The sequence below is a fragment of the Topomyia yanbarensis genome, chromosome 2 (genome assembly GCF_030247195.1).
Source record: "Topomyia yanbarensis strain Yona2022 chromosome 2, ASM3024719v1, whole genome shotgun sequence".
NCBI classification, from domain to species: domain Eukaryota; kingdom Metazoa; phylum Arthropoda; class Insecta; order Diptera; family Culicidae; genus Topomyia; species Topomyia yanbarensis.
Window position 1 is genome coordinate 186638156 of NC_080671.1, and position 27824 is coordinate 186665979.

The 27824-nt window shown below is 41.9% G+C and overlaps 2 protein-coding genes and 1 pseudogene across 2 annotated transcripts; 1 reads left to right on the top strand and 2 right to left on the bottom strand.

Moving 5' to 3' along the window:
- Window positions 1-106: 106 nt before the first annotated feature.
- On the bottom strand, window positions 107-4241 carry LOC131679936 (uncharacterized). Its single transcript, XM_058960681.1, has 4 exons — window positions 3462-4241; window positions 2064-3318; window positions 1090-2017; window positions 107-1022 (listed from the first exon to the last, which is right to left on the bottom strand). The coding sequence occupies exons 1-4, from the start codon at window positions 4239-4241 to the stop codon at window positions 107-109; spliced, it is 3879 nt and encodes a 1292-aa protein (XP_058816664.1).
- Window positions 4242-13628: 9387 nt separating this feature from the next.
- Window positions 13629-18114, top strand: LOC131682405 (SWI/SNF-related matrix-associated actin-dependent regulator of chromatin subfamily A containing DEAD/H box 1 homolog). The gene is made up of 8 exons (XM_058963847.1): window positions 13629-14070; window positions 14358-15865; window positions 15929-16060; window positions 16120-16277; window positions 16677-16824; window positions 16898-17212; window positions 17277-17460; window positions 17519-18114. Exons 1-8 carry the CDS (start codon window positions 13998-14000, stop codon window positions 17650-17652), a joined length of 2652 nt encoding a protein of 883 aa, XP_058819830.1. The 5' UTR covers window positions 13629-13997; the 3' UTR covers window positions 17653-18114.
- Window positions 18115-20471: 2357 nt separating this feature from the next.
- On the bottom strand, window positions 20472-21696 carry LOC131679937 (putative nuclease HARBI1; annotated as a pseudogene).
- Window positions 21697-27824: the final 6128 nt, after the last annotated feature.

Sequence of the window (27824 nt, forward strand, 5' to 3'; positions counted from 1 at the left end):
CGTCCTCACCAGCACTGTCCACTTAGAAAAGCGATTGGCGTCCACGATAGCCCGTGCAACTTGCACGTCGTGCAGCATCAAGTGAACCCGAAGCTCCTCCGTAGTGTTAGCTGGAGGTAATTCTCTCTTCGGCCACTTTTCCACACTGTCGTACAAAAATTGTTGCCCACGGGCTGTTGGGGTGTATCTCCAGACCTTTACCCCATTTGGTTACCAGATCCGCCACGTTCAATCTCGTCGGAACCCATCGCCAATCTGTCAGTTTAGTCAAACTAAGAATTTCGCCAATGCGAAAACCAACAAATTGCTTGTAGCGGCGCTGATCCGACCGAATCCAGGACAGCACCACTTCTGCGTCAATCCAGAACACCACTCTACTGATCGTGAAGTTGTGATTCTGCTCGATCGTTCGTGCCAGCCTTGCCGCAAGAACCGCTGCCAGGAGTTCTAGCCGCGGAATCGACAGCTGCTTCAACGGTGCTACCTTCGCTCGACTCATCACTAGCGAACACACCACCTTACCCCGTACGATTGCACGGAAGTATGCCACACATCCGTACGCCGTCTCGCTGGCATCAGCAAAGATGTGAAGCTGGACTTCTTCGACCTCATCTGATCTCGCAGTTCCGAAATAGCTTCGAGGTAGCTTAAACACTGGCACGTCTGCGAGAATGTTGGTCCACCGCAACCACTTCCTGAACGACAGCTCATCGATTGCGTCATCCCAGTCGCAGCCTGTCCGCCACAGATCCTGAACCAGCATTTTCCCGAGAATTGTAACTGGAGCAAGAAATCCTGCTGGATCGAATTGCGCCATCACAATGCTCAGAACAATTCTTTTCGTCGGGCGTTTTTCCTCTAGGAAAACCTTGTTGTACTCTGCTTTCCATTCGGTCGCAAAACGGAACTCGTCTCCAACCGGGTCCCAAACGACGCCTAGCACACGCTCGTATTCGGTGTTCTTGTCCCAGTTGAAATGCACTGCGGAATCGACACTCCTTTCTCCTATTTGTTCGAGAAATCTAGCAGAGTTCGACACCCAGTTTCTGATCCGAAATCCTCCACACGAATGGATGTACCTCACCTCACTGGCTCGCTTCTTCGATAGTATCCACGCTGTCGTAGTAGTCATCTACGTAGTGACGCTTCACGATGGCTTCTACTGCTTCAGGGTACTTCTCCGAGAAATCTGCTGCATTCAAGTTCTTCACAAATTGAGCTGAGCAGGGCGAACACGTGGAACCAAAGGTGGCAACGTCCATAACGTACACCTGCGGAGCTTCCTCACTGTTCGCTCGGAACAAAAACCGTTGCGCTTGCCTATCCTCAGGTCTGATCCGGATCTGATGGTACATTTCTTGAATGTCACCACCGAATGCTACTGGCCGTTCCCGAAAATTGCAGATTACTCTGGGAAGCGGAACTAGCATATCCGGACCTTTGAGTAACTCTGAGTTAAGAGAGACTCCGTTCACTGATGCTGCAGCATCCCAAACCAAACCAAACACAGCGGTTTGTGGCGTACCCTTCAGTTCGGCTTCACTCGCCTTGTGCGCGTAGTGTTTGACTTGATAGTCCTCGATCTGCTGGCACACGTTTTTCTTCAAGTCTGAATTCCTGTTCAGCTTACGGTCCAGAGCCTTCATCCGGCGTACAGCCATCGGATAGCTGTCAGGGAATCGTTGTGCGTCCTCACGCCACAGCAACCCCGTTTCGAAGCGATCACCCACTCGCTTCGTCGTTGTCTCAAGCATCTCTCGAGCTCTTTTCTCCTCCACGGGCTCCGGTACAGCGAACGTCGCAATCGCTGTCTCATCTAGCATGTATTGCTCTCGCATCATGTCATGGAGACCTTGATTGCTTGCTGGAACGATCGAGTGCAGATTCAGGTAGGTGTACGCACTCGGTCTTCGGTTCTCCGAACCATACACTGTCCAACCAATCTTCGACCGCACGGCAATCGGTTCGTTTGGCTTACCGACCCGCGACTCCAACGGCGCAAATAAGTGGACGTTATCTAGCCCGAGTAGGATTCTCGGCTTTCCCGATGGGTAATCTCTCACCGGAACGCCTGCAAGATTTTTTTACCACATCTGCGAATCGCACGTTCTGCTTCGGCAGCACCAACTCTGATACCGTTCGAGTGTTGAACAGCGGAAACTTCTCCTTCGAACCCTTCGCCGACATCATCAGTTCGACCTTCCTCGAATCGTTCTCAAAGCGGTTGATATTGCCCGTCCACGTCACTATCAACGGCTCTAGAGTACCTTCTGCTTTCAGCCGCCTGGCCACCAGATCATCTACCAACGTAGCCGACGACCCTTCGTCGAAGAACGCAGTAGTATCGAACTGTCGTTTGCCCACGTAAAGCGTCACCGGCATCATACGGAAAATAACCGCACTATCTGCCTTTTCGGTAGCATTGCATTCTACCTTCTGCAGCCGCACCGATTCCTCCACTCGATGCAAAAGTGGATGATGGCCTCCACGACAATTTTGCATGAAGCATCGAATCTTCGAGGTGCATCTGCTGTTTCCGTGCTTGTTCAAACAAAGACCACACAGGTTTTGTCGCTCAACCTCTCTCAACCTGGCGGCAATGTTCATCCGCTTAAACTCCTCACAGCACCTGATGAGATGATCCGTTCGTTTACAGATCCAGCACGGCTTAGTTACTGTCTCTCTTTGAATTTCATCAGAAACCTGGTCCGCGTCATGGAGATGTACAAACTCCTTCTTTCGGGAATTTCCTTTCCCCATTCGCGAAGGCTCACGCTCGCCTAGCGACAATGTCGAGAACTCCGTCACCTCCGACACATCCGAAACGATGTCATTTGTGAAGTTCGTGAACATTCGCAACGGACTGTCCACCTTCCCTCGCTTATACCGGACCCAATCCAGTTTGTAGCTCGGTGGCAACTTGTCAACTAACTCCTGCACCAGCATCGGATTGTTTAGGTGGTCACAAAGTCCTGACGCTTCAAGGTGGTCGCATAACTGCTTCACCGTTATCCCGAAGCTGATGAACGTCTCCAAACGATCAGCTCTCGGTGACGGCGCGTTCCTCACCTTCGACAGCAACGTTCTGAGCAGCTTCTCCGGTTTTCCGAACAGATTTCGAAGATCCCTGATCACATCCGGAACAGAGTCCGGTAGCACTAGCCGACTCCTGACCGCCTCAAGTGCGTCACCCTGTAGACAGTCCTGCAAACGCTTCAAATTCTCGAGGTTTGAGAATCCGCAAGCTGCAGTCGTGTACTCGAAACTGCTGATAAACAACGGCCAAACTTCTGCTTCCCCTTTAAATTTGGGAAGGTTCTGAGAGACCGTTTGCGAGCAGCTAGCTGATCTCTTGTAATACGACTCACGATACACCCCGACCCGTTTCCATCTCCGCACCTTTGAAAGCTGCTTCGACTGCATCTACTCGGCGGGACCTCCGAAACTTCACCGTCACTCACATCTTCGTTACTTCGCTCGAATTGGCCGGCTTCGATGGTGAACGACTTATCTAACGGCACCTTCTTCGGACACGCGAGTTTATCTTCCGTCTGCAGATATCCTGGCTTTGGATATGCTCCGCGATAATCCAGCATCCAGTCATCCACCTTCTGTTCCGGTTTGGAGGCAGAAGCACCGCTGACAGCTCCATATTGGCCCTTCAATGCGTTGACCTTATTAATGCTGTCGTCGAACTGTTTCCGAATAGCATCCCGCTTCTTCGAGAATTCACGTTCTGCGGCCAATTGGCAGTCAAGCATTTTCTGCTCATGCTCTAGCTGCCGCTGCTCCATTTCACGCTGCGCTCGTAGCTCCTGCTCGCGCATCTCCCACTCTAGCTTCATCCGCCTCTCGTTCCAAGCCTGCTGCTTAGCAAGACGCTGTTTCCGCAACTCGATCTGCTTTGCAAAGGCCATCTCCATTGCTAGCTGTTCCTCTTCCAACTGCTGCTCAGTCAGGTCTAAGACGGAACCAGCTCCACGATCGGACCCTGCATCGCTATTCGGGGCGGACTTCTTCCCGCGATTCTTAGCCGTAGTCTCTGGAACTTTAAGACGCCGGGCGCTTTGCGGAGAGCATCGCGGACAACGCCAACTAACGTTCGCCACTTCTTGGTTAACACCTGCGCACGAGAAATGAGCCCAATACTGACATTCTTCGCATTGAACCCAATCGATGTCATCGGATTCCGCTAGTTTGCAGTACAGACACTTTTCTTGCTTCGAAGGAGAAGAAGCCATCCTGCACACTATCCGACAAACAATTTTTGATTTTGTTCGAACGGCAGGTGAAAACAAGATTTTTGAAAATCCGCCCTTTTTTATTGTGCAGATCAAAAATTGTTTGTTCTCCTTACTTTACAGCTTCCTCTTTTCCTTCCTCTATCGCTGTCTATCGCAATTTATTTCGTTTTATCTCGGAATTGATAATCTCAACTGTACCGTTCGTATTTGTCCAGTGTTTGCCTCCGCGTATGTATTCTGGATCTTAGTACAGCTTAATCTTTAATCTATCCACTATCCGAATAATTTCCTTTCCAACGTATTTTACTATTCTACTACTATCACTTTCAAAATGGTGTTTTTCTATCCTACTTTCCTTCTTATGTTGTTTGTTTACTTATGTTGTCTGACAGTTCCCTCGCACTATATTCGTGATGCACTTCGTCGTCTGTCAGCATGACAACAAATTTGTTGCATCTGTCAATTCGACACGGGTGCAATGGTGCAACTGCCAGTGATGCCAGAACAAACACTTATCATCCCAACACGCAAAAGAATTGTGCATGTTTGAATCTATAAATTATTTCTTCATTTTTAATCGATAAAAATTCTTTATTGTGAACCAAACAATTTATTAAACCAAACTTAAGTTTTTGGTTAGATCAACCAAAATATCTTTTGAATCAATCTTACAAGTTTTGTTATCTGTGCTTTTCGAAGATCGACAAAATTATTGTTTGTTCCAAACAAATCAGTGATTCTAACAAAAGCATGCAGCTAATTGATTCAAAAGGACTAAATGCATTACATCAACAGTCCTTGTTGAATTGAAACAGATAAATAATAAAAGTTGCTACGAAGAAGAAAACTTTTTCCACGTGCGTCAATGCTGGAGAAATTCGCTATTTTTAAATCAGGGAATTCAGATTTCGGTAAGTTCTTATAGTGCTCAGATTTTCCGGACTCGAAGGGCGCAAGTGCAGCTTGAAAATAATCATGATGTCGCACAAAGGTTAGTGAATAAATTAAGTCGAAACGCACACGGTGCGTTTTATGGTGCCTTCCTCTATTCCAGAACTCAAACAAAACACCCTGTGTGGCTTAAAAACGACAATCGCAGAACTGAAAACACGTCACCGCATCAGAGATAAATAATACCCGTTCGAGAGGGCAGTTTCCTGTACTTCACCATCTCTGGTCCAACAGGAAGACACAGCGTATTCGTGCGCCTTCTGCAATCTTTTTTTAAAAGCCGAGACTCTGAAGCACTATATTATAGCGCATATCTGGAATAAACCACGCGCACGGCCAAAGGTACTACATAAAGGGACGGTGACTGGAATCGTATGCGCTGCATGTAATAAAATTTCATTTCATTCCAAGCAAACCTACACCGGAACAGGTTTGGAATCCCTTACGGATTCTCGCTCAAATGCAACAAACGATTGAGTCGGAATCGGTTGTTGCCTTTGAGCTGGAACTCATAATGAATCCATTCAGAATTCCTAACCGATCCCGGAATGGGTTTGACTGGGCCATTCAGGATTCCGAAGCGGTTCCAGAATGATTTGACTGCGTAAAATTAATGCGTTTGTAGCCTGTTTTTAGAAAAAGGCCAATAAGTCAATGGCAAGTATTTACTTTGTGAGGTTCATTTGTACTGATGTTATCTTATGTCAGCGAGTAATGGTTTGTTCTAAATTTGACAGTTGGCCTTTGGTTCCTATTAAAGAATAGGCATATTTTATATACAATAAAATTGGTTTTGCTTCAATATTTGCTATGCATTGATTCAAATATTTGTTATGTTTAAAACAATAAAAGATATTATTTGATTTAACAAAAATGTTTTTTGTATTGAACATTTTACATGCATTGATCCAAATATTTTATTAGTTTTATTCAACAAAATGAGCCCATTGATTCAACAAAGTTGTTTGTTGTTTCGATTGTTGTTATGATAAAATCAATAAAAAATTTTGTTGGTCCAACTATTTTCCATGTTTGATCCAATAAATTCTTCAGAATTATTTCAACAATTGTTTTATTTATATAAACATGTATTTTTTATTGAACACAGAACAACTTGGTAAATTTATTATTTCAACCCTCATATTATTTGACATTAAAAATTATTTTTCTGCGTGTGTCTATTACGCACTTATGTATTATCCAACGAGGAATAAGTGCGCCTCATACATGAAAACGATTCAATGTAAAAGCGCACATTTATAAGTATAATCGCACTTTTATGGTGTCCAGCTTTAAATGCCTTGTATGCAGTTACGTTTTCGATTTATACCTGTCTAATTTTTCAGATTTTTTAAAAAATAAACGGATGGTATCTAGGGTAACGCGAAATTAGATTTTTTCTTTCAGCGATGCCAGTTTTCGAGATAATTCGTCAAAGCGCGCTGTCACTTTGACACTGTACCTTTCCAGGTACAGGGTAGCTTAAAACGAGTCCTCGAAAAATCATCAGAGCATTCCGTATTAACATATTTGTATTTGCTTATATTCAAGGGACTAGAATACGCTTGCTATTACTTGATTCACACTGCGTGGATCATGACTTGTGACTGTTTTATATGGAACATGGTAATCTTGAGTTTATCTTTGCTGCGACTACAATAGAAAATTTGGTGAAGAAATATAAATAGTTATCATTATTTTCCAAATCCGGTTTTTACGAAAACCACACGAAAACCGGGTTTGACTGAAAACTAGTTTTCAGATAAGTGGAGAAATCGGCCGTATGAGAATAAGAAAAGAAAGAAGTCAGTTGTTTCTACTTGCCCAATAGCGTTTTCCTGTTTACCTTGTGCTACATCGGTGTAGTGTAAAAGGAGAGAAAAACCAACGACACGACTAGACACTGCATTCCAAAACTGTATCGCAAATATGACTACCCCTCAGTGACTCAGGTAACTGGTACTGTCAAATTTGATATTTGATCAGAAAATCCATGAAACTAGCAACATCGGTGAATCTGTTGTTATTTTTCTCAAATAGCCTATAGTAACCATCGCAACCCTTGGTTACACAGGGAAAACCAATGTAACAACAACAAATCAAACTATTAGTTCTGACGGAGCATCTAAAATCTTCTTGTGCAGCACAGCTCATCGCTTGAAATTGTCACCTGATAGGCAATTGCTCATAAAGGGTGCTCTTCGTAATAGGCCCTTCCACATAATCAGGATATGCTACAAATTGGGGAACGGAATATTCAAGCAGGTGTCCTGGGAAGTGCTGTGCCGTAAGTGTCATGTATAACCGATAGGAAATGATAGTTGGATCGGGAGTGTTGCTCCATTTCTCGAAGGTATCCTTATGCAGGCACTGGATCCGTCGGAAAGTATACAAAGTAGTGCGGTGATAAAGTTCACTATTTGGCAAAGAAACGGTTCCAAGTCACTTTAGTCATGTATGTGACCAATTTACTAGCACGGGCATCTTGTGTTTCCACGTGAGTTTGTTGAATATTTAACAGAGAGATTATTAAGGACATTATACATGCGAGCCACAACATTGCTCCTACGCCACACACACCCCTCTCCCCTGCCTAGCCAAGTATCTGACATGAGCAAATATAAAAATACGTTTTTCAACACACTAACCTTGCTGGTGTGCCACGAAACTACTACTTAAGGAAGCTAGAATATTTTCCTATGCAATCAATCCGAGTTTTTGACGGAATGCCATCTGTAGCTCCTGTTTTGTGCGATAATATAACCCCTCTTCACTTGGGGTTCCTTTCGAAACACTCTTTTTCTCGTTTTCATTGCACTTTTTCAAATGCACTTTTTTCACACACCACTGCAAAAACACTCGCGAAAACTTAATCGTTTACTAACAAAACTTCAAATTTTCTGCCAATATACAGATGACCAAAGGAAAATGTTCGGAAACTCTCATTTGTGCGTTTGAATTTTCACTTCAGATTTCAGTTTTTCCTAATGTAAACAAGCGAGTCGGTGCCTAGCAACGTGGCTTCTTCACCTTAAATAAAAGACATTTGAATCGACAGAATTAGTTTCAAGGATCTGCCCCTGCCATTGGTTTTTTTCACGGCGATTAAAGTGAACAATGTTTTACGCAATGAATCCCTGTAGGACTGTAAAACTCTGTCCAATACATTGGCCGTTGGTTACGGAGAGAATCTATAAACAGTTATTAGTTACTGAAGAAACTGGGATAAACAGATTTCCCCTGCTACTGTTCTTATTTGAGACTGAAACTGAGTCTGTTGCTATCCCAATAGCTGAAAAAGATCAAGTTTCGACTCAACAAAAATCACAATAAGAACAAAGCTTCACCAGGATATTGAATCAAATTATAGCATCGAAAATTTGCCTGAATCGCTGTCCAGTTTCCCGGCAAAACCGAATGTTAGAAACCCTATAATTCTGAGCAGTATGGAAAAAGTTATGTTGTGAAACGGTCGGGAAAGAGAAGGATAACAAGGAAAACTTTAAAAAAGTGGAAAATAAACCACGAAAGCATTGGAATCGACCATTGTATCTCAGATGAAGATTTCGAAAGTACATTGCTAGTCTGAATTTGAATCCGGATCACCAGCTAGGATAACGCTACCAGTCGTATCACGTAGAACATTACGTTGATTGATCAAGGCCAGAGAAGGCAGACAAAGCCATCCTTATCGAAAATTTTATACATTGTAGTTTGTTTCTACTTCTTTTCCGTTGATTATGTTGGACAAAATAGTAAAATTACAACAAAGTGTTGTGCGTGAGTAGTTATTTATGGATAATTTTTTATTGGTTAAATACAGATTTGCTCACTCTTATAAAAATTGATGCAGAATTGGTTTTTGCATCCGAGTCAGAGTAGGTTCGCTCTCATATTTACGAAAATGAAGGTTTCGAACAAGAGAGATTATAACTATTAGAGGTCGCATGTCGCTGTTAACACTGATGTCATCATCTCGCTCCTACATATGCTAGGCCCATTAGTTTGACACATATTGCCCCGGGTACACACATGTCAAAGTAATGGGATACAATATGCTAGAGCGAGAACACATGTTTCAGTCCGTGAATACATGGAGACAGTAGCGCTTCGCTCCCTTTAGTAGTTATAATCTCTTTTTAGACGAATTTACACCGATTCGAATTCAAAAACAAAAACAGCATAAAACGACGTAATATGCCATGTCTCGGGGAAACTGCTCAAAGAACTGGGAAACTAGAAATTCAGTATTGCACAGGGTGTATTATTTGGTCCTTGCATGCTGGTCATAACGGTCAGCACTTGCTGGACTATTTTTCATATTGTCCTGAAATCGAAGGTTTTAGTAGATAGTAATTCATTTAAGTTTAAAACACTTACTTCGCTGAGGATTTCCGAGAAGACGTTTACAATTTCATTAACTAGACATCTCGATATAATTTGTGGTTTCTGAAGTCTTAGTTTCTGTAATCGCTTCCGGTGGTCTAGCATTCCCGTAGTTCCTTGGACAGAGTGCTAGTGGCAGAACGGCGTCGACACTGCCCTGAAAACGAATCGATTAATCGTGATGTTAGTCGCCGCCATTGTGACGATTCGATCTGAAGCGTAACCTGGTCGCTGAACGGGGTGTTCGGCTCGGCTGTATATATTCCTATGAGTTTACAGCTCACGAGAGTGCGAATGTGGAATCCCGTGTAAAATGACTTCCGGGTATAATGACTTCGCCCTCTACTCACAGCATCTGTCGTCCGGATGGAAATTACCCCGACCTCATTTGTCACGCCCTTGCCGGTAGACAGTTAGACGCGAACACAACGACCGCAGATTGTTTTTCCAGCACCACGCACCGAATCATCTGTGTCCCGAGTATCTTCAAATTCTACAAATAAAAACTTGGGTGGATTCCGAGCAACCCAAACGTTTCTTAGCGTACCGTAATAAGAAAAGGTATCATCAATCTCTTACTTGCTGGATCCAACAAAACTTCCGGGTTCGCATTCGATTCTTGCGGCAAGCGAAACAGAATGTTTTCTTTCCTAGCTGTTACGGATTTTTGTTGCTAGGGTATGCAAGTAAACATTAAGAAAATTGAGGCAGTGTTGCATGAAAAATTCATATTTCACCACTATCGAGGGGTCGCTCAATGTACTGGTAACTGGCAGTTAATTTTTTGGACACTTTTTCTTCGGAATTTTTCATGAAGTTTCAGGTCGTGTCGTTGGAAAAACTGATTACATCACGCAGAAGAATCAGGCCATTTTGAAACAACAAAACGTTTAGTTGAATTTAAAACTTGACGAATGACTGTTTCAAACTGAAATGGGTGTTTTTTGAAAGCACGTATTTGGTTTAGTTCAACAAATACTTCTGGTTGCATTTTAAATAGAAACATTATTGAAACAAAATAAAATTTGTTAGATGGGTCATTCCATGCGAAGTGATCAAGGTACGTGTAATCGACCTTCACAGATTTGAACCAAATTTGGAGGAATTGTTCATCTAGGGCCAATATATAAAAACCCAAATTTTTGTGACAATTGAACCATTCCTCGGGTCATGGGAGCACCCCCAGTTTTGGCAAATTTCCAAAACCCTTGATTTTCTTTTGATCTTATCTCCGGTTCTATTTACTCTAGAATCAATCCACAAGATGGCTTTGAAGAGAATTGTTCAAGGAATCTTACGGTATATCTCAGGATGCGCTCATATTATATTCACGCAGAAAAATAATTTTTAATGTCAAATAATATGAGGGTTGAAATAATAAATTTACCAAGTTGTTCTGTGTTCAATAAAAAATACATGTTTATATAAATAAAACAATTGTTGAAATAATTCTGAAGAATTTATTGGATCAAACATGGAAAATAATTGGACCAACAAAATTTTTTATTGATTTTATCATAACAACAATCGAAACAACAAACAACTTTGTTGAATCAATGGGCTCATTTTGTTGAATAAAACTAATAAAATATTTGGATCAATGCATGTAAAATGTTCAATACAAAAAACATTTTTGTTAAATCAAATAATATCTTTTATTGTTTTAAACATAACAAATATTTGAATCAATGCATAGCAAATATTGAAGCAAAACCAATTTTATTGTATATAAAATATGCCTATTCTTTAATAGGAACCAAAGGCCAACTGTCAAATTTAGAACAAACCATTACTCGCTGACATAAGATAACATCAGTACAAATGAACCTCACAAAGTAAATACTTGCCATTGACTTATTGGCCTTTTTCTAAAAACAGGCTACAAACGCATTAATTTTACGCAGTCAAATCATTCTGGAACCGCTTCGGAATCCTGAATGGCCCAGTCAAACCCATTCCGGGATCGGTTAGGAATTCTGAATGGATTCATTATGAGTTCCAGCTCAAAGGCAACAACCGATTCCGACTCAATCGTTTGTTGCATTTGAGCGAGAATCCGTAAGGGATTCCAAACCTGTTCCGGTGTAGGTTTGCTTGGAATGAAATGAAATTTTATTACATGCAGCGCATACGATTCCAGTCACCGTCCCTTTATGTAGTACCTTTGGCCGTGCGCGTGGTTTATTCCAGATATGCGCTATAATATAGTGCTTCAGAGTCTCGGCTTTTAAAAAAAGATTGCAGAAGGCGCACGAATACGCTGTGTCTTCCTGTTGGACCAGAGATGGTGAAGTACAGGAAACTGCCCTCTCGAACGGGTATTATTTATCTCTGATGCGGTGACGTGTTTTCAGTTCTGCGATTGTCGTTTTTAAGCCACACAGGGTGTTTTGTTTGAGTTCTGGAATAGAGGAAGGCACCATAAAACGCACCGTGTGCGTTTCGACTTAATTTATTCACTAACCTTTGTGCGACATCATGATTATTTTCAAGCTGCACTTGCGCCCTTCGAGTCCGGAAAATCTGAGCACTATAAGAACTTACCGAAATCTGAATTCCCTGATTTAAAAATAGCGAATTTCTCCAGCATTGACGCACGTGGAAAAAGTTTTCTTCTTCGTAGCAACTTTTATTATTTATCTGTTTCAATTCAACAAGGACTGTTGATGTAATGCATTTAGTCCTTTTGAATCAATTAGCTGCATGCTTTTGTTAGAATCACTGATTTGTTTGGAACAAACAATAATTTTGTCGATCTTCGAAAAGCACAGATAACAAAACTTGTAAGATTGATTCAAAAGATATTTTGGTTGATCTAACCAAAAACTTAAGTTTGGTTTAATAAATTGTTTGGTTCACAATAAAGAATTTTTATCGATTAAAAATGAAGAAATAATTTATAGAATCAAACATGCACAATTCTTTTGCGTGCACCAAGACAATTAAATGTGAAAGCGCAGTTTTATTTGCGTTTCCGCACTTTTAGTCGCACTTATTATGTGCGCAATGCGCTATACATACATAACAATAGTTTGCAAAATGCATTCGTTTTCGTTTTCTTCTGAGCCACCCTGTGTTATCTGTCGTGACCTTATTCTGTGCATCGCTATACATTATCGTCATCCAAGATGGAGAGAAAGGTGGGAACATTTGATACTTTTGAGTCATTAGTATTATACTTGCAAAATTAAGCATGGCTGCCGGGGCCCTTGAAGTAAACATCAACATCCGAACGAGCATCCTGATTCTTTGGCGCACGATGAAAAGTGAGAAAAGGCTGAGCTTCACTTCGGAACTATCGATTAGAATATTTATGGACACTTTTTACCTCGAAAAAAACCGATTAAATTAACTATGACCGAACCGAAACATAACTTATGGCTAAGAGAAGAGAAGACAATCGCGTAGCCAATTTGATCCAATCCTAACCTCAATATTGAACCAGCTTCTGATTGGTCGTTTTGCCAGCCAAGAGCGTTCATAATATTTTCAAACGGGATGAAAAACAGTGCTGCTGAATTTATTTTGGCTACTTTTCATACCGATGAACATTTTATGCAAATTGAATAAATACCCTGAATGACGATATAACTACGTGTAAAGTTAAGAGAGACACGAATAAACATAAAATTCAATTTTTAAATGCAGCTAGTATTGTGAATTTTTGACAGAGCTTGATATTTGAGGTACAATTATTTTCAGCAATTGTGAAAAATTTGCAAATGGAATTTGGCAACGAATTACGACAGGGCCTGGTAGATAAAATTAAGAAGAGCAAGAAGCCTGTTGTCGTCTCTTCTCTTAGACTTATGGCAACAGAAGGGCCCACTACGTCACTTGTTTGTGCTTTCCTTCTTCATATTCTCTTGTTTTTTCGGCTTCATCAAAGAAAAATGACAACCGCACTCACACACAGAAAAAATGTGCACACCTGTATCCGTCTTGATCGTCATTATATGCTTGTACTGCACACATTTTGTTCGATCTGTTCGGCAAACCCCTTCCATATACTGTCAAAATGTTTTCTATTCCTCTTTCTCCGTTTGCTTCGACATCGTTCTTGTGGTCTTACTTTCGAGACAGCTCGCAACATTTTCCGACTTGCTGATGGTCCATGTTGCGAAATCACCTTTTAGTTTTGTGTTTTCTGAACTAATGGTGTTTGCAGCTTCAGAAAATATCGTAAAAAGTTGTGTTGTAGTTTCGGAATTAAAGTGAATGCGGCTTTTGTTGGAATTTTGTGTGATCTTGCTGAAAATTTGTGGATAGCAGTTCGTGCTGAGCTCGGCGTCTTATTCGTGTTCTTTCTTGGAAAGGGAATTTTCCTGATCCATCCCAAGCGCTGTTATTTTTATTAAAAACGACGGTAATAATCTGAGTTTGAGAAAGCGTGGTAGTATATTCTCTATCAAAAAAATGTCGCTTCGCCAGTACCGGAAACCGACGCACAGCGGAATAAATGGAGCCATTCCCTCTATTTCTACCGAAGGTAAGATTCCACAACTGCCTCCACTCCGTTTTCGCATCTTGCTTTTGACCAAATTTATCCGTCTTTTTGTTTCTAACGTTTGCGATCGGCCTTTAGCTGTGTTTGTGTTTAGCAGCTGTTTTGCGCCGATGTGTTTATGTTTGGATTTCATGGTTCCCGTTTAGGTTAGGTTTTCCGATCAAAACATTAAAACAAAAAAAACATTGCGTTTAGTACTTCACACTAATTAACGAAGGATTGCAATAGGTTTGGTTACCATAGGTTTAATAAAATGCCCTTTATCGCAGGTTCTCCAAAATTGGAACGAGCTCCAGGCAGAATGCGAATCCAAACCCTGGCAGATAGTGAAAGCGAGGGAGAAACACCTACGGTTAATGTTTCAGAAGCGCCACCTTTGATTACTTCTCCCGTTCCCATTCCAACGGTTGGAGCAGTGACAGCGCCCAGTAGTGCAACAACTTCCCCACAGAATGGCGTTGAGACAAAAGCGTCCCCTGCCCCTGTGTTGACAGTGAAAGAAAAAGAGCTGTGCCTACAAAGGGTGCGCGCCGAGAGACCAGATGTGGATACAATGACCGTACAAGATTACCTGGTTCGCAATAAATGGAGCGTGGAGCTATCACTGGAAGAATTGAAAAGCCTTCCGTCTACAAAGAAACGTATATTGGAAACTTCACCCTCTGCTGCTGCAATGATACAAAAGGCTGCTCTCTTGAATAGTGGCGGTCAAAAACCAAATCCAGCGAAAAAACGTCGCATACAGCGGGCCAACGCTGGCAGTGATAGCGATGATGATTCGGATCGACCTCAGGAGCGTGTTTTCGATAGTGACGACGACAGCGAAGATGATAGCTCTAACTATACGATGTCGAAAGACCGCAAAGGTGTTTTTGAGTTCCTGAATAAAGCGACAGAAAATGAGCTTTCTACGGTGAAGACGTTATCCCTCAGAAAGGTTGAGATGCTCACTGAGATGCGACCATTTAGAAGCTGGGAAGAGTTAGTAGATAAGATCAAATCGCACAAATATCTTAGGACGGATATCATGAATCACACTCAGGAATATTTGTCACGAAGAAATAATCTGGTGACCATTATGAACAAGTGTCGAAAAATGGTCCAAAAGTTGGAGGCAGCTATTGCCGTGGGTGGGGGACTTGTGGAACAACCGTCAAACATTCCAGAAGGTTTCAAGCTAGCCGATTATCAAATGGTTGGATTAAACTGGTTGACAGTGATGCATCGTAACGATATGAATGGAATACTCGCCGACGAAATGGGTTTGGGAAAGACGATTCAAGTAATTGCTTTTTTGGCTTACTTGAAAGAGAACGACTTGAATGACCACCCGCAGCTGATAGTCGTTCCCTCGTCCACGTTAGACAACTGGGATAATGAGCTGCGCAAATGGTGTCCGGAGTTGATCGTCATGAAATACTACGGAAATCAGGAGGAGCGACGAATGATTCGGATTGATTGGGCCAAAAACGGAATTTCGGACGTTGATGTTGTTCTGACCACATACCATATGATGGGTGCTTCCGGTGAGGAAAAGAAAATGTGGCGCGTGACACAGTTTCAATATGTGATATTTGATGAGGCGCATATGCTGAAAAACATGACCTCCCAAAGATACGAGAATCTGCTGCGTATTCGGGCGGAGCGACGAATTTTGCTTACCGGTACGCCACTGCAGAACAATTTGTTGGAACTGATGTCGCTGCTATGCTTCGTTATGCCGAAGCTGTTCGGTGGTAAGCTGGAGGATATCAAAACGCTGTTTCAAGGAAAGATTGTAAGTCTTGTGCTGATTATGGAAAATGTGAACACTAATAATGGATGTTTCAAAATTTTTCAGAAAAGCGGCGAAGATCAAACAACGTTTGAGAAGAATCAAATCGAACGTGCGAAGCAGATTATGAAACCGTTCATTTTGCGACGGCTGAAGAAGGACGTGCTTAACTTCCTACCTCCGAAGACGGAGCACATTGTAATGATACGATTAATTTGGTTTGCTTTTTTCGTATGATAGCTGGCTCTTTTTTCTAGATCAAAGTTCCCATGCTGGATTCTCAGAGAGAAAAGTATCATGCGTTGGTTACTGAGTATCAGAATGCCACCGGTGTGGTTAAACCCACCACCGAAATCAGCGGCATGTCAATAATGATGGATATGCGGAAATTGGCAAATCATCCGTTGCTGTTGAGGTGAGTATTCTTAAAATTCAGTATTCCTATACTCCAAAATGTCGGGTCGGAGCAGTGTTTGCTGCAAAAATTTTCAACATTTGTCGCTTGTCTTCCAACTTTTTCTATGTGAATAGTGCTCAAACCAATAACAAACTAACTGATCGAGCAAATTGTCAACCACCATGTGAGACTAAGCAAATTACTAACTGTTGCTTTGAGTACAGTGTTTTCTCGGTGCCAGTAGGATCGTAGCACTAGTCACGTAAGATTCTGTAAGCTAAGAATCGGGCAAAGTCTGTTGAAACAGAAGGCGAAAATTCCGTCAAGGGATCTTACTGTCAAGGCATTGCTTTGTTTTTGTCATCTCCAATTTGTTTGTCATTGCGATTAAGCGAAACATCCTCCGTCCATTTACAGATACTATTTTTCCGATGACGATGTTCGAGCAATTGCCCGCAAGCTTGCCGGTGACGCATACTACAAGGGAAACAACATCGACGAAGTATTCCAGGATATCGCGTACCTGTCCGATCTAAAGCTGTATCAACTTAAGAAAAAATACACTGTAAGCTAAGATAAAACTAAGAATGCCATTTTATAATTCCGCATCGACTTATTTTCGTTTCTGTTTCCCGTAGAGTTTGTACGATCTTCACATACCCGACAAGCTCGTGGAAGCTTCGGGTAAATTCCGTCAGCTGGATGAGCTTCTGCCGAAACTTAAGAGAGAAGGGCATCGAGTGCTAATCTTCAGTCAGTTCGTTATGATGCTGGACATCATTCAAATGTACCTGGATATCCGAGAACACGGCTACCTACGGCTGGATGGTCAAACGGCTGTCACCGAACGGCAGGAGATGATCGATCAGTACACCCAAGATTCGAATATTTTTATTTTCCTTCTTTCCACGCGAGCTGGCGGTTTGGGTATTAATTTAACTGCGGCAGATACTGTAAGTTTCGGTTTATTTTGCCGGATACGGTGGTGCGTATAATATTTTACTTTTCGAACGACAGGTTATCATCCATGACATAGACTTTAATCCGTACAACGACAAACAAGCAGAGGACAGAAGCCACCGAATGGGTCAGACGAAACCGGTGACGATCTACAAGTTGATCTCGGATAAAACTATAGAAGAAGGAATGCTGATGATCGCTCAGGATAAACTGCAGCTCGAGAAGGATGTGACGAATGAAGGTATGACTTAGTTTGATTTATCGGTATATTTTGTACATTCAATTTTATTTTACCACAGGCGCCGACAAGAAAGAAGAGCACAAATGCATGGTTCGACTACTGACGATGGCACTCGGTCTAGATGAAAACAAAGCGGAAACCATACTAAAGAATGATTCGCCCCAAAAACAACGCGAGGAAGATGAGTTTTAAATTGTGTTCGTCAATTATGTTTGCGGTAGCACGGGATCGAGAGCTGCTGATATAAAGTGATGTCATCAACTTTGTCAACTTCTCATTTGTTTATAATTGTATACCTCTTGCCGATTCTTTTTGAGCTACTTCCGAATTGTGGAAACTAAGCAGTTGCCCGGTGACAAACCAACACGGCGAAATTACTGAAACGAGAAAATATGCGCTGTTTTGTTACTATTATACTAAACTGTTAGGATGTATTTAGTTTTAAACTGCGCTCTTTCTTTCTGTTTTTCTTTTGGATACCCTTTCAGCAAGAGTGGGACCGTGTAGGATACAACTCATGATTACCGGGGGAAAATTATATATAGTTCCAGTGAGGCATACTCTCGTTAGAATCCAGATACAAATATTTAAATTTATTATAAGAAAATCCTATGCATTAAGAAAGTAAGTGATAAATGTAGTTTTATTACTGTATATGAAGTATTTTTTTATATTCGAATATATCAGTTTTTTATTCCCTTGTAGACTCTTGGTTTAGGTTTTGGTTGCCGGAACTAGGAAAAACTGTATGCCGTGCTAACTGATGACAACGACAAATTAATAATGTAGGTAAGTATCAGCTGGTTTCAGTCTATGCGTCGTCCTAAGTGTAGTGTTACTAACAGCACTTATTTTACTAGTCATGCCCTTAATTTCGACGGTTTTGGGAAGCGTCTGTTTCACTTAGAACTTGGACTGTTTATTTAGGACGTAGCAGCACTTCTAGTGATCGGAATTAGAATGTTGTGAGTGATTTGCTTGTAAAGTGCACGTTTTTTAGTGGTGAAAGTTTCGCCTCGATACAAGTTGTGCAATTTAGAAGATGAGAAAAGAAAATTAATCCTGCCCTCTCACGTGGAAAGCCGTACTCTGATCTGTTAATCTAAGCGGCATATTGTTCAGTAATTTGTGCATTGTTTGGTTTTGATTCCGCAGCTGCAAAATCCTTGCCAGATCATAAATTTCTAAGTAAATTTATCTGCCACAACAAACTTCATTTTTTGGGGGGATTCCATGCTGTATCCAGATGATACTTTTGTCCGGGATTATGTAGAAACGGGTTGTCAACGAGAGAGTTTGTAGGATGAATTTTCTATTTTTGTCTTCCATCTTGCACAACTTGTTATTGATCGTATCAAGACGAAATTTTCAGCACTGAAATACGTATATTTTCCTACAGCGATTTATATTATAACTTTCCAAATAGTGGTGCTGCAACAGAAATAATCAGGAGTTCGGATACTAAGCGCAATAAGTTTCAATATCGGAATCGAACGAAACATATTCGCTAAAAAAAATCAATTAATCGTAATGTAGAATAAGGCCCTTATTAAGAGTATCACTTCACGGTGAAAACAAAGTGAAGTGACAATAATGCTATTACGGGAGTCACCCTAGTGATAAAATATAGAAGAGTTCATGCGAAGTGACAACTTAGATGAACACAGTGTTATTATGAGTACCACGTCACCGCCATTTTATCGAAAAAATGACACTTCTCGTGAATTTTTTTCATCGCCGTTTTCGAATGTGTAAAGCAGTCACGTAAAATGGAGTAAGTTTAAATGTTCGTTCTTTTTTGCCTTTTTACTAATGTTTTGACAATTTTATACTTGTTTAGGAAGAAAAAGACAAATAAGCGACAATTTGCCTGTCTCGTAGCCTTCATGGAGAAGAATCCCGAAGTAGCCAGAGGAAGTAAGTTTGTCCAGTCACGGGAATCTGTTACTTCTCTATGGTGGACAGTGACGGATTCGCTGAGTAGTTTGGGTCCTCCCGCTCGTTCCGTGGCAGCATGGCAAAAGGCATTTTAGTTTTGGGCTTTCAATTGTATAATTCAATGCATGCAGTTATTTGTTAGAAACGGATTTTTTAAACAAATAAATATCGGAATCTTCCTGTACTTACCTCTACTTTTCTAATAGTTACACTTTCATTAATCATTCTAAATTTCTGCTTACTATTTGTAGGTTTGGACCGACAAAAAGCTGCAACTAAAACTGGTGAGCCAAACACTTTACATTCGTTCAACGACGTGGAAGAAACCTTTGTTCGTCCCCTTTCATTAGAGAGAACGGTGAACCACGAAGGTACATTTTGACTATTACTAAATTTACTACCATAAATAACATTAATTAAATGTAGGATCTGTTTTTGAAATGCAACTACCACCTAGTGCACCTGCTGATGAACGCCAAGCATGTGTGCCTTGTGAGGAAGACGCAAACGAGGAACCGAATGCCCCGGGCGATGAGTCTACCCGTGATAATACAACACATGATGATGCAACTAGGAAGGATCAACCAGCAACGCGCGGTCGTGGACGAATGAGTAAACGGAATTACCGAAAAGCTCTGCTTGAAAAGCAGACTGAGATGATCTCAGTAAAATGAAGCGACATGTTTAGGACTGCGCGTGATATTCTCGTAAGTCCTACGATTTGCATGGAATGCGATTTGAGCTGGAGAACAAGCGGTTGCAGTTGGAGGAGAATTTTTTTTCAAGAAGTAGATGCTACTGGAGAAGCAAAAGTATAAAAGCCAGCAGCTACAATGCCAGTTGCAACTGCTTCAATACAAAAAGCATAAGCTTAATTTTGAAATGGGACAGAGAACAACAGCTAATATTGATGCGTAGGATGTTCATGACATAGACCAAGATGATAGTGACGATTAATTTATAGTGAACTTTCCAAAAATATCAGTATAAACGTCATTGTTTTGAAGATTGAACTTGAAATAAATTTCATCGCTTTAAGTTAGTCGTATGTCATTTAATAAAACAACATTTATTCATTTAGTTTTATTACTGCATAAAACAACTTGCCTGCTATTTAGGGCAACACAAACATTTACTATTTGCGTGGCTTTTCAGGCTTATAATAAAGCTGCCTCGCTCCTAATAATCATCGAAAAGTATTCTTAGCCACTCCAATCGATCTCTCCACTGTGATGCGAGTTTTGGAATGTGCTTCATTGAATCTTGTCTGTCGATCAGTGGTACTTGTACCGGTACGAAAGGAGGTAATAAGAAATGGCGTCAAAGGGTAGCCGGCATCACCTGTTATAGATGTAAATAGTTAAACTGAAAACAAATGCAAGATTAATGAAATCGAACAACACTAAGTTGAATCTTAATGACATTTGAATATGCTCATTAACTTTATGCTCACCTAGTAAGCAGGAGTTCCTCTCACCGTTTTCGTATCTTTGTGATAGGTGCTGATTCAGAGAACTACCATTCCATACAAAAGAATCGTGGGAGGAGCCTGAGTAATTTGCATCAAGATATCGAATCATTAGGTTATTGTCACAAACCTGTAAAATTGTTCAATATCTGAATTAGTAAAATGAATGGTCCTAAAACCTTATTTCAACTTTACCAGCATAACATTTAGACTGTAAAACCCTTTACGATTGTAAAACAGATGCTTGTCGCGAGCTGGAGGTATGATGCTTACGTGAGTTCCATCGACGCATCCGATTACTCCTGGAAATCCGGTTTTGGCATAGAAACCAAGTTTAATCGCATTTATTTCTCGGTTTTCGGATGGAAACTGGATTACAACTGGACATACTTCAGTTTCAATAATGTCCAAAATGAGCTGCAACACATTTGACATCGTTGGTTGCACCAATCCGAGAAATCTATCATTTCCTACGCCTTTCTGGTAGTTGCCTTCCGCGAAAAATCTCAAGGAAGCTGCCAGCATGATCGTCGGAGGAACTGATGTAGATAGTTGGACTGGATTGATTTTCGAATCGCTTATATCCAGTAGGTATTTAAAAATCTCTTTGGATATCCTGAACAAACGAATAAAACTGAAGATGGGTGTGAAGTATGTAACTTCTATCTACACTTTCAGATTTTAGTTAGAATTTTGTTTTCAAATATATAAGATTTTTCTGTTTGATACAACGGATTAGAGTTATCTCTGATGCGCCGACGCTCTACCGCAAGATTGGCATACTCCTCCTCGTCTTCACTGTCTGTATCGAACCATAGTTCTACACACATCTTCAGAAAAAGGAATTTTGATAGCAAAACTAACTAATCCTTCGATTTACAAAAACAAATTTGAACGACACGAAAACCAGGGCTATTCCGAATGTCACATCACTGTCACTGTCACTTCACGGAGTTCATTTTTATCACTTCACTGTACGTGACAGCGGTAATAGGTGAAAAAAGTGAAGTCATGTGAGAGTGAAGGGAAAGTGAACATGGAAGTGAGAACCGTAATAAGGGCCAAGGTTTTGTCAATACCTTAGGGACTATCAAATGTGGCAACCTACCTAGTTCCCATTGTTTAACGAAGTTGGTCAACTTTCGAGGATTCTCTGCTGAGTAATACTGAAAAATTATTTGAAGCAAAGTCTTTCATAAATGTCTCCTTCTAGAGTACCCACCATAGCTAAAGAGTCCACCTTCTCATTGCCCGGAATGGAGCGATGAGAGGGTACCCACACCAAGGTAATCTGGAAAAATTGATCAGATAAAGCACTCAATAAATTGTGTATCTAACAGTAAGCCTTGACCCAATTGTCTAGACGAAACAGGTTCATTTTTTCGAACAATTTCCGGGTACATGACAACATTGCAATCGGACGATATGAGTTGTAGTTGGAGGCTGGTTTTTCTGGTTTTTGGATAGCGATGACTCAAGAAACTCATTAAAAAAGCTTAACAAGCGTCTTTTAGCAGAGTCTTGTAGATTTTTCAACAAGCTGAATTTGATTCTGTTTGATCTGGGGCTTTATTGTTACATGATAAGAAAGCGAGTGAGAACTGCACCATTGGAAAGAGTGTTTCGTTCGCGGTATCGGGAGGGGACGTGGTGCGGTAGGTCTTAGGTGCAGGGGCAGAATCCGGGCAAAACTTGGCGAAATCCAATATGTTTTGAATATTCCACCCTCTTTGGTGCTGGAATATTCAAAACATTGGACTGCTTCAAAAATGTTCTTACTGTCGGTAGAAAAGCTAACAACAGACTTTCACCAGGATTAGTGATGTTGGAAATTTTTATTATCCATTTCCCAATGTCCGAAAGTTAGATAACACCAGTGCCGCGATTATTCTCAATCTGAAGTAAGATACACTTGGAGTGTTTGGTATTCCGGGAAGTGCTGGGAACTCATTCTCTGATCTTAATCCTCCGAGACCAGGACCTGCTTGCTTCAGTGTTTGGTTACATTTCCAAGAGATATCACTTTCGGAGTCCCTTCAACGGACGTCTTCTGGCCATTACAAGGAAGTTTAGGAGAGGGAATGTATCTTCTCTTCCTATAACTTCTAGGTACTCTAGTAGATGTTTCCACTTGTCGATCGTTGGTAGGCAAGAGAACATAGAGGTTCGTTGAGGGTGGTGGCTTAGCTTTCTTTAACATTTCTCCGAAAGCAAGCGTTCTTTCGGGAGCCGGAAGCAGCAGTTCGTATGACGAAGAAGAAGAAGGAAGCGTTGAAAAAGCTGTTCGACAACAATGACGGAATTGAATTGCGTGACACCGACCGCAAAAAAACCACTGCTCGCATATCGTGATTCACCGAAACCTCAAGATGGAGGACATCATCTGTCGGAAAAACACTCGGTCCCCCGAGTACACGAATGATCGTGAAATTGAAGAGCCGGTGGATGACGAAGATCTACCGCGGGACGTCGTTCGTGGTAGATGACGAAAGTTACTTTCCGCTTTTGAAGACCCGTATTCCAGGAAATGACAGCTACTATTCCAGCGACAAGTCGGCCACATCCCCCGAAGTAAAATATAAGTTTAAGCATAAGGGATTTCAAAGCCATAGTTCACTGCCGTAGCGTAGATGGTAAATCGATAGCCTTGTGCGCAGCGCACCTGAGTTCGAGTCCCGACCCCGCACATAGGGTTAGAAATTTTTCATAAGATTTTTTTCTAACCCGAAGAGGCGAATGATCTTAAGGTTAAAACTTTATAATCGAAATAAAAAAAAAACCCGACCAACTTGCCCCAGTGCCGTCCCATTGAGGATTTTTTCAGCTCTCTCAGTGCCTTAGTGTACAAAAATAATTGGCGGGCCAAGGATACGAAGCAGTTTACCACCAGGATCCGGAATTGTATCCGGAAGATAGACGTCAGTGCCGTCCAGTGCTCTTGTGAGAGTATCGTGACTAAGTTGCGTCGAAAGGTTGACCAGGGCCCAATATTTATTGACGTTTTTTTGAAGAATAAACATTATGTTTTTAATTTTTATACAGAACTCGCTGAACTTTTTTTTTGTTTTTTGGCTACATGACTGAAAAAATTCTTATTTTTTATTGAACACCCGAATTTTGTAAAAAATGTATCACAGCTTCAATACGTTATTGCAATAAATTTGGGATGGTTTTCGCAATGTTGTTTTAAAACAACATTGCGCATTTAAGGGTTAAAACAAAAGAAGTTCAGCGTGGCCACCGAGATTGCGGGAGACTTTTCTAATGGTTCATTACTAACAATTAAGCAAATAAAAAAGAAGTCGATTTTTTGCCCATTACACTAGACATTTCGAAGCTAGTTCGCTATTGAGGTATCTACTCTTTAGGCCATCACTCAACCCGGAACCCACGTTAATTTTTTTGGATAAAACAACCCGACACGTTGTTGTTTTTTGCGTATATTTAGAGATATGTTTGATCTCATTAAAAAATTCTAGGAAACACACAAAATGACAGTTTGAAAGACGATCTCCCAAAATTTCTTTCTTCATTCTTCAAATGATTTTTATTTGCCTTTTTGGAATTTTAATTACAGGCATTTTTTCATTTAGGTAATACACAAATCTTTTCTTTTCATCTTTAGGATAATCCATAGTGATTTCGGTCATTTCAATTTGTAGAGGTCGGATTTGATTATCCGGGGATCTCAAAAAAATCTCACCCCGGATAATCGAGTCAAACTTTATGAATTTAAGCTTCATTCGCGAAAAAATTTGAAATAAAATGATCAGGGTAAATTTCCCTAGTATGGTAAATGTATATGTACCTATTTTGGCCATTGTCGATTTTTTAGAATTTCAAGATATGATTTGTATTTTCAGTTGGTTTCTGTAAATGTCGCGTATCGCGCAGGATGTTATAGGACGCCATTTATTATTATCACTGAGGAAATCACTCGACACGTAGATGCCTCCTTTGTATATGACTTACCTCCACGAGAATCTGATGCACAATGACGGTGGCAAAGGACTATCGTGGCGGATGTTGGCGCTTTGCAGTGGCAGCGGTGCCAGCACAACTAGCTAGGAATTATTGGCGGTGTAGGACACTGTTGAGTAAGAGACTGAGGGGTACGAAACTGAGGTAAATCTACACCGCACAGTTTCCATTCTTAATTTAGGGTAGACGTGCCCTTATTCATCTCATTAGTCATGATGTCACACTATTTCGCTGATAACTCAGCTTACACCGATTGAATTGCGCCTAAATTGGTATCAACATCTTTGCTTCGTTCATAAGAAGCAGATCAATAAAAACTCCGGATAAGAAAATGTAAAATACTCGCATTATAGCGAAGCGAAAAGCAGAGTACAATGCACCCTTTTTCATCCTACCGTTTGAGCTAATGCGTTGAATAGAGATAGCAGATAGCTCTAACTAATGTGTTCAAATGAGTGAGATGAATAGAGGAGCTAAGATGAATTAGGGCACAGTAACTCTATATTGGTAACGAGTTAACGGTATGCAGTCAGCCCCATGACCACTGTTTGTTGCTTCAAGCTGCCACCAAATGCCAGTGGGGCTAGCTACGTTTCAAACGTTTAAAGTCTGTACACATGAACTATACAACACTGTCTAAAAGTGGAATTCAAAATAGTTAATTATTAACAATGTATGAGAAATCACACTTTTTTTTGCATCGCCTTTTCCCCATAAAACCTGAACGCTTGGATACCAGTTAAGCCCATCAAAATGAAGTTTGTTTGCATTCGACAAGTTTCAGGTCGAGTTAGCAACATTGGCTCGCAGCAATATGAACGTTACTTTAAGCGCGTTCGTTGTCAATTTTAGCAACTAGCCGAGCCAGAAAGCCAGCTTATGTTGGCTTCACTCATTTTTCGTGGTGGTGGAGGAACGCTATGTGGGAAGCTATGCTGCAAGCAACCGGGCGGGTCATAGGTGGTGGATAATGTTTAGTCGCGATAGCAACTAGTTGTGATTCGCGACCCGAACCAGTAGCGGGGGCCGACTGCGGGTGTGGTAGGACGATGTAGTGGGCCCTACACGTTCTAGGCCTAAATACCACATGCCCTAAAGCAGCCCTGACAAGGCGAGCCAGCGCCGCCTTTAAATAAGCGCTTAGCCCAAATCTCTCTCCTCCCGTGATCCCGTTACTGCAAGGTAGGCCAGGCCTAGCTAGCCGCCCATAAAAATAGCATGCTCAGGAAGTTCAACAAGCAATTTCGGATGGACAAAATTGGCACAGACATACGCAACGGAAACGGACAAGAGACTGAAAACTTAGGGCATGGAACTGTAGGTCGCTTAACTTTATCGGGAGCACTCGCATACTTGCCGATATAGTGAAAGACCGCAAGCTCGACATTGTGGCGCTGCAGGAGGTGTGTTGGAAGGGGTCTACGGTGCGGGTCTTTCGCGGGAACCACACCATCTACCAGAGCTGCGTCAATACACACGAGCTGGGAACAGGTTTTATAGTGGTGGGGGAGATGCATAAGCGTGTGATCGGATGGTGCAGGTTGAGAATCAAGGGCCGGTTCTTCAGCATAATTAACGTGCATATTCCCCACCTCGGAAGTAGCGATGATGAGAATTCTACGTGCAGCTGGAGCGTGTATACGATCGACATGATGTCAAGATCGTCTTCGGCGACCTTAATGCTCAGGTTGGCCAGGAGGTGGAATACAGACCGGTATTCGGAAGGCTCAGCGCCAACCAGCAGACGGACGAGAACGGCCTAAGACTAATCGAATTCGCCACCTCCAAGAACATGGCCATAAAGAGCACCTTCTTCCAGCACCGCCCCCTGCACCGATACACCTGGAGATCACCGCAACAAACAGAGACGCAAATTGATCATGTTCTGATTGATGGACGGCACTTCTCGGACATTATCGATGTAAGGATCTATCGGGGCGCTAGCATCTACTCGGACCACTATCTGGTGATGGTTAAACTGCGTCCAAAACTATCCGTAGTGAACAGTGTAAGATACCGGCGCCCGCCGCGGTATAACCTGGACCGACTGAGGGAAACCGAGGGACGAGCAGAATGCAGTACGCGCAGCGATGTTGCTTCAAGCCACTCGTCAGAACGTGGAGTCATATCGACGGAAACGAAATCAGCAGACTCGTCTTTTTCAGGACAAAAAGCGCCGCCTGGAAGAGTCTGAGAGAGAGAGGAGATGGAGCTGCTGTATCGCTCTCAGGAAACGCGGGCGTTCTTCAAGAAGCTGAATGATTCTCGCAACGATTTTGTGCCGCGGGCCGAAATGTGTAGAGACAAGGAAGGTGGCATCGTGATGGACGAACGTGAGGTGGTTGAAAGGTGGAGGCAGTACTACAATGAACATCTGAATGATGCGCAGGCGGACGATCCGGCGTTCGAGGAGGACGATTATGTCAGTGTCACAGCCGACGGGGATGTACCGGCGCCCACTATGAATAAGGTTAACGAGGCTATTCAACCGCTCAAGAACAACAAGGCAGCTGGTAAGGATGGTCTAGGAGCGGAACTCTTCAAGGTGGGTCCGGAGAAACTGACGGAATGCATGCACCGAATAATCGAAAGAATCTGGGACAGGGAACAGCTACCGGAGGAGTGGAAGGAAGGGGTCATCACCCCGATATACAAGAAAGGCGACAAATTGGACTGTGAAAACTACAGAGCGATCACGGTGACAAATGCCGCTTACAAATCGCTCTCAGGAAACGCGGGCGCTGGTAAATGGATTTGTCGGGAGTTATCAGGCCGGTTTCATCAACGGTAGATCAACAAAGGACCAAATCTTTACTATATGGCAAATTCTCCAAATATTCCGTGAATACCAGCTCCCGACACATCACCTGTTCATCGATTTTAAAGCCGCATATGACACGGTGAACCGTGTAGAGCTATAGAAAATGATGGACGAGAACGGCTTCCCTGGGAAGTTGACAAGACTGATTAAGGCTAC

Bases quoted from the DNA above. Each gene is read 5' to 3' on its own strand.
- LOC131682405 (XM_058963847.1), top strand. From the start codon at position 13,998: ATGTCGCTTCGCCAGTACCGGAAACCGACGCACAGCGGAATAAATGGA. The intron at 16,278-16,676 runs GTGAGTATTCTT...GTCCATTTACAG, and splicing joins AATCATCCGTTGCTGTTGAG to ATACTATTTTTCCGATGACG. The intron at 17,461-17,518 runs GTATGACTTAGT...ATTTTACCACAG, and splicing joins GAAGGATGTGACGAATGAAG to GCGCCGACAAGAAAGAAGAG.
- LOC131679936 (XM_058960681.1), bottom strand. From the start codon at position 4,241: ATGGCTTCTTCTCCTTCGAAGCAAGAAAAGTGTCTGTACTGCAAACTA. The intron at 3,319-3,461 runs GTGAGTGACGGT...ACGGTCTCTCAG, and splicing joins TCGAGCGAAGTAACGAAGAT to AACCTTCCCAAATTTAAAGG. The intron at 2,018-2,063 runs GTGAGAGATTAC...TACTCGGGCTAG, and splicing joins AAAATCTTGCAGGCGTTCCG to ATAACGTCCACTTATTTGCG.